The sequence below is a fragment of the Astatotilapia calliptera genome, chromosome 18 (assembly GCF_964374335.1).
Source record: "Astatotilapia calliptera chromosome 18, fAstCal68.1, whole genome shotgun sequence".
Classification (NCBI taxonomy): domain Eukaryota; kingdom Metazoa; phylum Chordata; class Actinopteri; order Cichliformes; family Cichlidae; genus Astatotilapia; species Astatotilapia calliptera.
The window spans coordinates 23,633,716-23,644,983 of NC_137439.1; the positions used below are offsets into that span (position 1 = coordinate 23,633,716).

The 11,268-nt window shown below is 41.0% G+C and overlaps 1 protein-coding gene across 2 annotated transcripts; it reads left to right on the top strand.

Annotated features, from left to right (window-relative positions):
• Window positions 1-1,666: 1,666 nt before the first annotated feature.
• pcyt1aa (phosphate cytidylyltransferase 1A, choline a) lies at window positions 1,667-9,288 on the top strand. 2 transcript variants are annotated; one of them, XM_080292718.1, is made up of 9 exons: window positions 1,667-2,072; window positions 5,791-5,904; window positions 6,230-6,329; window positions 6,473-6,589; window positions 6,928-7,079; window positions 7,273-7,351; window positions 7,459-7,601; window positions 7,693-7,881; window positions 8,901-9,288. In XM_080292718.1, the coding sequence occupies exons 2-9, from the start codon at window positions 5,791-5,793 to the stop codon at window positions 9,117-9,119; spliced, it is 1,113 nt and encodes a 370-aa protein (XP_080148844.1). In that variant the 5' UTR covers window positions 1,667-2,072; the 3' UTR covers window positions 9,120-9,288. The 2 variants fall into 2 exon arrangements, with proteins under 2 accessions (XP_080148844.1, XP_080148843.1); XM_080292717.1 differs by lacking the exon at window positions 1,667-2,072 and adding an exon at window positions 4,893-4,973.
• The last annotated feature ends 1,980 nt before the right edge of the window (window positions 9,289-11,268 follow it).

Genomic DNA, 11,268 nt, shown 5'->3' on the forward strand with positions numbered 1-11,268 from the left:
TAATAGTACCATACTAGTACCATTATTGTATCATATACTTAGAGTCTACCTGAACACTCAGACAAAGCTCCATGCAACATAAATCAGTCTGTTTTGCAGAGGGTGTAAGCTGGGCAGGAAACATGTATTTTTTAACTAAACAAGATGGTTCAGATGTAAGAAAAAGCAGTGGCTGCTTACTGCAGAGTCACTGGCCTAATCCATCTTCACCTTAGTGTCCTGCCCTGCCCCCACCCTTTCTCTAACTTTAATGCCCCTTAGGCACCTTAATTCTTCCCACTACTTGAAGGATTTTACACGCAGTATAACACAGCACAATCCACTCTGTACCTTTTACTTCAAGTCAAACAGTTTCATTGCACAACTTCAGCACTTTCTTCAAGGTATCATGTGTTTAAGGTTATTGTGGAAATTACACATTGTCTCTGGAGCTCTCTACTGGACATAAGAGGATCAGTCCCCAACTACTAGTCCAAAACCTGGCATAAATGGGGATAAAGCACCCAATGTAATGTGCCATATCTTTCGTACTTTGAGGCCAGCTTGACTGTAATCATTACCAAATTTTCTGATGCAGGAAGAAATTTGCAACCGTTGAATAAAATAAAAAATCTTGCACCAATGACCCGCCACAGTCACCATTACTCAGCCCACATAGAGCTAAAAAAATACTGTTCAGTGGTGGTTATAAATTACTTACCAGAATAGGACTGTGTTCAGTACACAGATCTTTTAAGCCTTTCTATAGTAAATCAGTGAATATCTAAGCTGATTAGATTGTCATAGTTACAGTATGCCCTGCATAGATCCAGACAGTCACTACCACATTAGTCACATGCCAGCAACAGTCTTGATAATTAAGCATATCAACATGATGTAAGAATAAATTTATATTGTTAGAGAATGAAAAGGCGAGGTCTAAAGATAATACCAGTGATGTCTGTGTTGTATAATGTACTGGTCCTTGTGACTCATCATGGTAACCTATCTTGCTGGGAGGGTTTTATACTGTGACAATGCTTTATTTACTTGAGTAAGAGGGTAAGTAGGAAATTGTGTAAGCATATAACCAGGGTAGTATGACAGTGCAGATCACACTTAAGCAAAACAAAGAATAAAATGTTCGCCTGCTAATTTGTGAATAGCAAAGAAAACACACATTCATATAAAACTGTCAAAGTCATTGGAGAGATGTGTAGATAAATAGCTGAAGTTACAGAAGAAGGTGGGAGAGATAAGAAGCAGGAACTCTAATCGGAAAGAACAAGAGATCGCTTGTAGGCTGAGAACAGGACGCAGTCATTTACACTGAACATTTTTTACTGCAGGAAAGCATCCTACTGGTTGTTGTAATCAGGAAAGAGAAAGTGTGCAATGTCTTAATCTTGTGCAAGAAGTTTTACAAAGCAAGAGAGCTGATAAGAGACATGCAAAGTTTAGGGTTATACATTATGCTTATGTGTGGGACACAACAGAGAGAAGGAGAATGTTATTTATTGAAAGGGATCTTCTCATTAGGACGACTTAGAACGAAAGGACAATGACAAACTAAAGATATAGAAGGAGCGATGCAACGCAAAACGATGCCAGCTGCTGGCAAACACCAGAAAAAGAAGAAGTAGAAGAATAATTCCAGTAGGTGGCAGTCGAGTACAGTCACGGAAGCGCCCGTTGTTGTACCAGTTCCTTTAAGGATGTCCAAGTTTTGTAGTTCCTGTGTTGTTGACCTGTCAGCCTTGTAGTACAGGCTGTCACTGCTGAGAATTTGTCTGTCCTTCTGGTTGATGCGGTATTTTGACAGCGACACAGAAAATACTGGGACGTTGGACGCACAGGATTGTTCATCTTTACCGTTGTCACTTGTGCTAGCGAACTAGCGAGCTAACGGCTAAAGTTAGCTAATAGGCGGCCAACTTTAAAAGGTAGATTGGTAACTAGCAACTGAGGGTGGCTAGCAGCGTTAGCTAGCTTTCTTGCTTTCAGCCAGCTAGCCTGCTGGCCTGCTGGCACTGCGAGGGTAGGAAGCCGCCCACTCGTGCAAGGCAGCATTCCGAAAAAAAAAACAGCGAAAGGTAAGCAAGCAGAAACTTCAAACAGATACCTGACGTTAGCTAATGTTGCGAGCCGGGATTTTTAGCCTAGTGAGGTTGGGAATTTCAGTGAGAGGCGAAAAAGTCGGCACAGCGAATTTTTTTTACTGCTGTACTTCACAACTATTATCACCAAGCCCTTTGTCAGCTGTTGGTGTCTCTCCTGTCAATAGTTGAGGTTAGATGTCTGTTGCACTCTCTGTGTCAACTTTGCATGTGTTTGCAGCCTTACTGAACAGCATTATAACTTCCCAGGGATACTAGACATTGGGAACATTGTGTTAAATGCTGTGTGGATTTCAAAGTGTGGTCGGAGGACCTTTAGTGAGCCGGGCCGGGCCAGGGCCGAGTAACTTCTGTGTTTAAACCTTACTGTACGAGCGAAGACAGCGTTGGATGTGCACACAGTTACTATTCTTAGATTTGACCCGAATTTGAACAGGTAACTTCCTGTAATCAATGATTAATCATTTGAGTCATTTGTGGAACAGTGCTGCAGTCAGTGTCTCATTTCAGTTTTTGATGTGTTTCTGGAAGATATGCAGGTTTAAGCCTGATAGTTGGCTTAAGAAAGATATCGAAAAGTCTCTTTTAGCTTTGAGAACGTAAAGAGAAATAAAGATGATTCTGTACTAGGCTAGCCAAGTATTTATAAAGCAGTTACAAAAAGAGCAACCACTGACCAAAGTGCTGGACAAAGCAATAAAATACAATTTGAATAAAGTTTAAATAAATAAAAGGCTAGAAGGCTAAACTTATAGGGTTAAGGTAATCACTACAAGTTTAATACATTATATTGTTTTCTTGGATTTGCTGAGAAGCATTGTGTTATTTAATCGTTTTACAGGTTTGATCGTGTACCTCATTTGCACAGCACTTATTCACACAGTGTTTGGCACTGGTGCCTTTGTTGCGTTCTTATTATAGCAGTCAGTTTCAGTGACGATGACATGCGCTCGTCATCTAAATCTTCTCTGTCACTGTGTGGGAGCCCTGTAGGACTTTTCAGTCCCAGTGTTCAGCTGGCAGGAGGGGGGCGTTTGTGCAAGTGCCCAGTGTTGGATCAGGTAGCTGTCACCACCAGGAATGTTGAGCTGCCATGTCCTTCACTCATTGTACTGAGTCACAGTTTCATAACTGACACAGCAGCAGATGTCCAGCCGGGGGCTATTATGACCTAATCGCAAGTTAAAAGAAACCTTTTCTTTTGCTTTTCCATTTCTTCTAAATTTATTGTAAAACTTTCAGATAATTAGGTCAGTTGTTAATGCTCTCAAATCTGGATACCAATGTTGAACTTTATTCATATATCACTTTCCAAAAACATAGTTGTGAAGTGCTTTTCATGACACAGCAAAATGGATCACTATTAAAACTTAAAAAGAAAAGTACACACAACTGTAAAAACAAAACAGCGAAAACATGATATGTACTTGAACAGTGTGTGAAATATGACGGGTGAAATAAATATATGCAATAAAGCATCAGGTTTTTTAAGTTTTGGTGTTGTCTGCATGAATTTGTTAGATGAATTTGACATAAAAGTGGTCATAAAGGGAGAACAGATAAAAACTTGTTTAAGACACAACTAGTGTTAAGTAAAAGGATAAATTGGGATTATCCTAAACTATAAACAATGCACATCTACTCTAGTTTAATAATAATATGGAGCTGGATATCTGAGTATGTCTCCTTTAAGGAGGTGCCACGGTTAATCATAAAATCTGAATATCCACTTTAATGATGTGTGGTTTGATGGAATGTGTGGAATGAGGCAGAGCTTCCACCCATAACACTAGCACACTTAGATTATAGACTTGACTTTTTTCCATATTCTGACTGTCGGGGTGGTTGGAACGTCTTTGTTTTGAATGAGTCGTGAAGCTAAATGTCATGTGATGCTAAAGAGTCTCTTTTTTTTGTTACAAGGGCACAGACACACTGCAGACAAGATACAAACACAAGACCTTCCCATATTTGTTCTCTTCTGCATGGTTGATTAATGAACATACACGTATTCGGTTGTCATTTTGGCTATGGATTATTCGTTAATCATTTTTGAAAGCAAGCATTTCTAATGTTTAATAACTTTTATAATGTGAGCTTGTTGGTTTGATAAGAGAAGCCGACCGAAGTCTCATGAGGGGATTATTCATCTTTGCAAGAAGTATTCCTTTATAGCTTCCTCCAAATATCTCAGGCTGTGCCATAAAGTTGTGGAAAGGCATCCAGCAGGCTCTTATGTGTATCACAAAGTCAGCTGAAGTCTATCAGCATAGAGTATAAAAATACGCCTACTTGTGGTGACCTGCTGACACTGGAGAAACGGGGCTGGGTTTAATGTTCCCACATGCGAGGCTAACTTGGTCTCATACGAGGCATCAGATGTAAAGGCTGAATGGGGTTAATGTTCTGTATGTTTAGGAATTGACTATGGTATGTTGGAACAGGTGGTGTTTGCTTGATTTTCACTTGACCTGTATCTCTATGGACGTGAGAATCTGTCATGGTGGTTCATACTGTGTTCTCCCGGTTTCTGGGTCAAAGGTGACTCTGCATATATCACCTGTCATAACACGACAGCTGTATAAATTTACAGTCTGTCCATGATGTATATTATATTTTGAGTGTGCTTGTGTGCTTTAATTATGTAATACAGTTCCTACCCCCAACATAAAGTGTTACTAATAGGGCTGGGCTATATCATAACGTTCACGGTAATACCGGTGTAATGTTGGGCAACGATAAGAAAATCAAATATCGCGATAGAATATGGGTAAAAACGCGCATGCGCAGTGCCTTTGTTTACATACGCACATGGCGGCGATGCAGAATGAGAAGGGCGAAAGTGGATCGTTAAATGAAACTGATGAACCAGAATTGGTTTGTAAAAATGCTGCAACTTCAGTGGTGTGGAACTGGCTTAGCTTTCATCCGTCAGATACACAACAAAGCACTATTTTTGGTAGCGCATGCTAGCGGGCTGTCGTTATTACCGTGTTTTTTGGAAAATACAGCACACTCAATCAATCCTTTGATTTTTCTGAAAATCGACAGTGCCCTTTATAATCCCGTGTGCCTTCTGTATGAATTCTGGTTGTGTTTACTGACCTCGAAACGATTTTATGTGGTACACGGCGCTCGAAAATCTGTCAAATGTTTCAGTACGACTTTGCTAAGCTATGAAGGTGCAATGCTCGATGATTGTCGGAGCATTACGGCTACCGTAGTCAGGCGCCTCGCCGAGTGATACGTACTTTGCTTCAACATAATATTAACGTATTGTGTGTATAACACTCGTTTTAAGTTTTTTGGATATTATACATGGTTATGCTCAGGATATGTCGGCCAATTTCCACTGGAAATGCCTTTTGGTTAAGCTGTCAGCAAGGAATTTGCATTTGCACTGTTAATTTTTATATAACTTTAATGCACTTAAAAAAGCTGCTTGTTTAAGTGAAAAAACATTGATGGGTTGTTTTGTTTTTTTGCACTAATAAAGTTAAGGAGTTGTAAAGTATTTTGTCTAGCGTCAATTATCGTCAGTTATATCGTTATTGCAAATTTTCAAATGTATATCGTGATAAATATTTTTGGTCATATCGCCCTGCTCTAGTTACTAATTAACCTAGGACATGGAAAAGAGTTGAATGTGAAGTGTGGGGTGTTTAAATTGCACTTGTCTTAACCTTTGACCCAGATGGAGGCCCAAAGCTCCAGCACACTGCTGCTGTCAAGAAAGAGAAGAAGAGATGGCTCCAATGGGGAGGCCGAGGAGGGTGAACGGTTTGGGAAAATCCCCAGGTGTACTGTGGTGAGTCTTTGTGCTTTAACAGCACCGTATTTGCTGTGCAATCTTTGTGCGTAATGCTGTACAAAGTGCACACCAATGCAAAGAGCCCCAAGCAATAATACTGCAGTGTGAGATATCAGCTGATGTTTGCTGAGGAAATGTCATCCGTTCACCCTTGATGTCCACATCAGTTTATGCTGTAAGAGTCCAGGAAAGAGCAATTACATCATTTTAAAGATATGACGACAGTTTTTCTAGTATTTGTGAGGAAATTCATTTAAATAAAAAACAAAAATGCACAATTCATCCTTTATATCATCTCATTCTCCTCCAATGTCTCTTTCAGGGGCTCAGGCACCCTGTACCCTTTGCAGATGAGCTAGAGCCAGCTGATAGTAAAGCTTACAAAAGAGTCAGCATGGAAGAGGCCAAGAGGGGAACACCACGTGAGTCTGAAAGCTTAAATCTCTCACACTTTGATTGCCTCTCTGGTGCCACAGTCTTAAGTAAATTCACAGATGTGGTCAAAATGAAACCATTTGATTCTCTCTGTCCACCTCCTAATATCTTATCTCATTTGTTCGTCCAGCTGAAAGACCTGTGAGGGTCTATGCAGATGGCATCTTTGATCTTTTCCACTCAGGTCACGCCAGAGCCCTCATGCAGGCTAAATGCCTCTTCCCAAATACACATCTCATTGTTGGAGGTAAGCTTGAGTGTGTGTTGCTGCTCTCAGCTGCTGGATGTTGTTCAACAGCTGGATATTCTTTCAGCGTTTCGTTTTTATGCTCTGTGAGCGTACGTCACATTCTGTTCCCAACTGTCTAATAAAATAAGAACAGTGCGGTGGTGTTTTTAATGGCAATGCAATCAGAGATTGTTACATGATGCTCCTTGAACTTTAGTCACAGTAAATCCCTCAGCTGAAGTGTTTGAGTATTTTCTGTCTCTATGGCTTTCCCTTCTGTTTAAATCAGTTTTTCAAAGCCTCTTTTTTTTGTGGAGAAACTTTAAATTTTCACTTCTTTAAATATTTCCTGTCAGTGTGCAGCGATGACCTGACTCACAAGTACAAGGGCTTCACAGTGATGAACGAGGATGAGCGATATGATGCTATCAGACATTGCCGCTATGTGGATGAAGTAGTGCGAAACGCCCCCTGGACGTTAACGCCGGAGTTTCTTGCAAAACATCGTGTGAGTACATGACACAGAATTAAAAACCACAACTAGAAACTTTCAGTCCCTTCACTCAGAACTTGGAGTTAGCACTATAAAAATGTCTACAGTCTAACTTTTTCCCTACTGTTTTGTTTGTTTTATTTTTGTACAGCTTGTAGATCTGAATCTCCCCTTTGTTTATCTGTGTTGCTTGTAATGACCTCTCCAGATTGACTTCGTGGCCCACGACGACATCCCATACTCCTCAGCGGGCAGTGATGATGTTTACAAGCACATTAAAGAAGCTGGTGAGCAACAGCATAATGGAGATTAGGAATGTGGTATGCAGTCAACAAGGATCAAATTGGATAAGTCCAGAAACTCTTATCGCTACAGCTTTTTCTGCTTTCTTTAGGTATGTTTGCACCCACCCAGCGGACAGAGGGCATCTCTACCTCTGACATCATCACTCGCATAGTCCGCGACTATGATGTATATGTCAGGCGCAACCTGCAGCGAGGGTACACAGCCAAGGAGCTCAACGTCAGCTTCATCAATGTACGAAACTTTGCTTTGCTCTAACCGGACGTTAAACAGACAGTGGATGTGTTCGTTAACCTGTCTCCTTTGTCACGTGCACCCTTAACAGGAGAAGAAGTACCATCTCCAGGAACGCGTGGACAAGGTGAAGAAGAAGGTGCGTGACGTAGAGGAGAAGAGCAAGGAGTTTGTCCAGAAGGTGGAGGAGAAGAGCATCGACCTGATTCAGAAATGGGAAGAGAAGTCCAGGGAGTTTATTGGAAACTTCCTGCAGATGTTTGGCCCTGAGGGAGCCTTGGTGAGGATGCTGGTTTTGTTTGGTCTTTAAACACTATTTAATGAGGAATTTGATTGGAAACATGTGCTTTTTGGCAATGTTAAACGTCTGGGAGACTTTTTCACTTGAAAGAAAGGCTTTATAGCCAGTGATGCACACATCTGCGAGGTGAGAGTATTGTTGGTGTAAATGAACAAAGCATAAACACGGTAGAAATGGTGAAGACTAAAATAACATGACTTTGTGATAGTAGGCTTCAGTCACACAGGACTGTAGACCAGTTACTGACAATGTAGGAACCACCAATGTGAGGGGAAAATGCAACTTTTGCAAGTGTCTGCTGTGCAGCCGCTCACAGTGACGTGGTATTGTTTTGATACAGGGACACAAAATATCAGTATTTTAATAAATAAATGTAAATACTCTCTGAATACTATGAACAATAGGGCTCATCTTATGCATCACCAACATCAGTTGCCAACTGGTCGGGATTACACATTTTTCCTTAGCGACTAGAGGTTACCAGGGGATGGTTAAGTCATTGATGTCTTTTATCTTTATTTTAGGTTATTAGCTCAGTCGGTTAATTCCATTGTGCATAATATGTGTGATCTACAAATCGGAACATTTAATTTTGTCCTTCAGTTGTTTGAACTCACAGGCAGGCAAAGATCCAAACTTATTTTCACTTGTCTCGGCCAAGATCTTGCCTGGGACTTTTAAATCTAAGTTTTCAGCTCATAGTTCTGATATCAGGTCGGAGTCCCAAAGCACACGTCTTCCCATATGTGACATGATGGTACTGTAGAAATGAAATGCAGTCTTAGTGTTTTTTGATAGTGTCTGGGATTTAAAGCAGAGATATAAACTTGTAACAATGAAAAAACCGTCAGCTGGACCATGTGTACTCTGTGTTTTTGTTACCACTGTATGTAGAAAAGTCACACTGACTTAAAATCACACGGCACAGCACATTATTCCTGCATTCAGCTGATTTGATCACCAGCTCATCTGTTCCCGCCTTTGTCTCGCCTCCACAGAAACACATGCTGAAGGAAGGACGTGGCCGCATGTTGCAGGCCATCAGTCCCAGACAAAGCCCCAGCAGCAGCCCCACCCGCGAGGAGCGCTCTCCCTCTCCCACCTTCCGTCTCCCCTTCTTCTCCAAGACCTCCCCGCCCCCCTCACCTCCCCATCACAGTGGGGCCCGCGGATACCTCATCAGCGAGGACGACGACGACGAAGACGACGAGAACTAGACTTCGTTCGCGCTCTCTGCTGTCAGGTCGCAGTCAGCTCTACTAAACTGGTAGCACTGTCGAGTAGCGTGAATTTCATTGAGCTCCTGCTTTAAATGTCTTTTTGTTTTATGGTTTTACTTTGACCTTTAGGACTTCACTGTCATTAAAACAGCCAGGTTTTTTTTTTTTTTTTAAACGGCCAATTTTATCCTATTTGTTCCTGTGTAAGGATCAGTTAAAATTATGGCTGTAGTCACTTGAGTTCTTTACAGGTAAGTTTCATTTATCTTTCACTTTGTTTGCGTTGGGGGTTTTTTGTGTTGTTTTTTTAGTCACTCACTGTCACAGATATTTCACGCGGTGCACTCGTCTACCACGGTATTATTAAGGTTAGCATTGTATTGCATTAGGAGTGGGTCCCCCCGCCATGGCTTTGACACCAAATTCGGTGTCGGAAAGGTCAGCCGAGGAATCACGAAGACACTGTTGGGTATCTCGGGCTGCAGGTTGTCAGAGCAGGTCAATTAATTGAAGTTTTACGTGCCCTGGCTCATGCAACGGGGCAATTTATATTCTGCTCATACTAACAAAACAAAGACCTGGCTCTTTTTTTTATTTCTCATTGTTAAAATAACCAGGAAACTCCAGATCCTGTGTGAGCTGAATCTGAGAGTACACTTGTTCTACTAAACAGCAGCGTTTTTCCAATGTGTGTGTGTGTGTGCGCGCCTGCCTGCCTGCCTGCAATTGGGCCTGTTTTTGTCAGTGTATGCGCATGTTCGTGTGTCAAAGCTCTTAAATTGGCATGTTTGAAACGTGTTCTGTCAATATTTGCCACCTGTTTACAGATCTGGTGTAAGCTACGACTTTAATGCATATAGTAATAAATTTGCTTTTAAATCGTGTCTGCAGACGGGAAATCGGTCTTTGAAAGACTAGTTTGGGACTAGACGCCTTTCAGTGGCGTAAACAGAGGAACAGCAACAGTTTAGATGTTGATGTAGATACTTAAATGCTTATTTTTGTAGATTTTGTTTTTCACCTGTGCTGCTTCATTTTGAGCAGATAATCAACATGAGCAGCGGTGGAAAAAGTAAAATACACAACAGTCTGGTTGCCCATCTTTACAAATAAGTATTCATAAGCACAAAACAGGTTTCTTTGCTGAATAAAGCCTCCTAATGGGAAGCACACTAACACAGCAAATCATTAAAACTTAAGGCTGGGCTTGTGTGCACCACACTTATGTAGCTACCTCCCTCCCTGAACTGATTGTTTCCGAAGACGAGCACAAAGTATGGGCATAAGGTTTCCTTTCTAAACAGAGCCATTGTCCCTGCACTGAAGCAATGTGACTTGCTCAAATATTTAAGTCCAGCCTCTGTGTGTGTTATGTCCTGTATCTTTGGGGATAAATCATGTTTTTTTTTTTTTTCCCTCCCCTCCTCTGTAACTGTGACTGAAACATCACAGGATATCTGAAGATGTAACGCAATACTGTTAAGATGACGCTAATATAAATGTTGACAGATGTCGATTGATATGCTCTAGGCTTGTTGTGGGTGAAATCTTAATTGGAACTTGAGGGAAACAGCTGAACAGGACTTGAGTACTCACCCTGCATTATTCCTTGAGGAAATCCAGCCTAGTCTTTGGTGCTGAGCTAGTTTTGGGAAGCCTCGCTTTGTTTCTTCTGGAAGCTTTTCCATTAAAAAAAATAAAATCAGTGAACTTCTCATTAAGAGCAAATCCACCTACAAGGTGGTGGAGGCTTGAGTGGCAAGCCAAGCCAATAATAGCCACTATTAAGAGGCATGTAAATGTTTTAACAGGAAGTGTTTTTAATCGTGTTATTTTGCTGTTTGGGGCAATTTTGTTTTATGTCCTGTATGTAGAGAAAGAGCAAGGCAGTAAAAATGTATTAAAATTGTTGGCCAAAGCATTTCTGGATCATGAGCCATCATTTGTCTTTCAGTATTTTCCATGTTAACTGGATTCTTTGGCATTGTATATAACCTGCATTAAAACCAAACCTGCTCCTGTTACAAAATCTGCTGTTCCCACAAAGAAGCACATCCTTATTTCAAACAATGAGAAAAGGAAACTGGTACAATAGAATTCAGACAGCCTAAAATAACATCAAATGAAAACAAACAGGTGGGTTTGG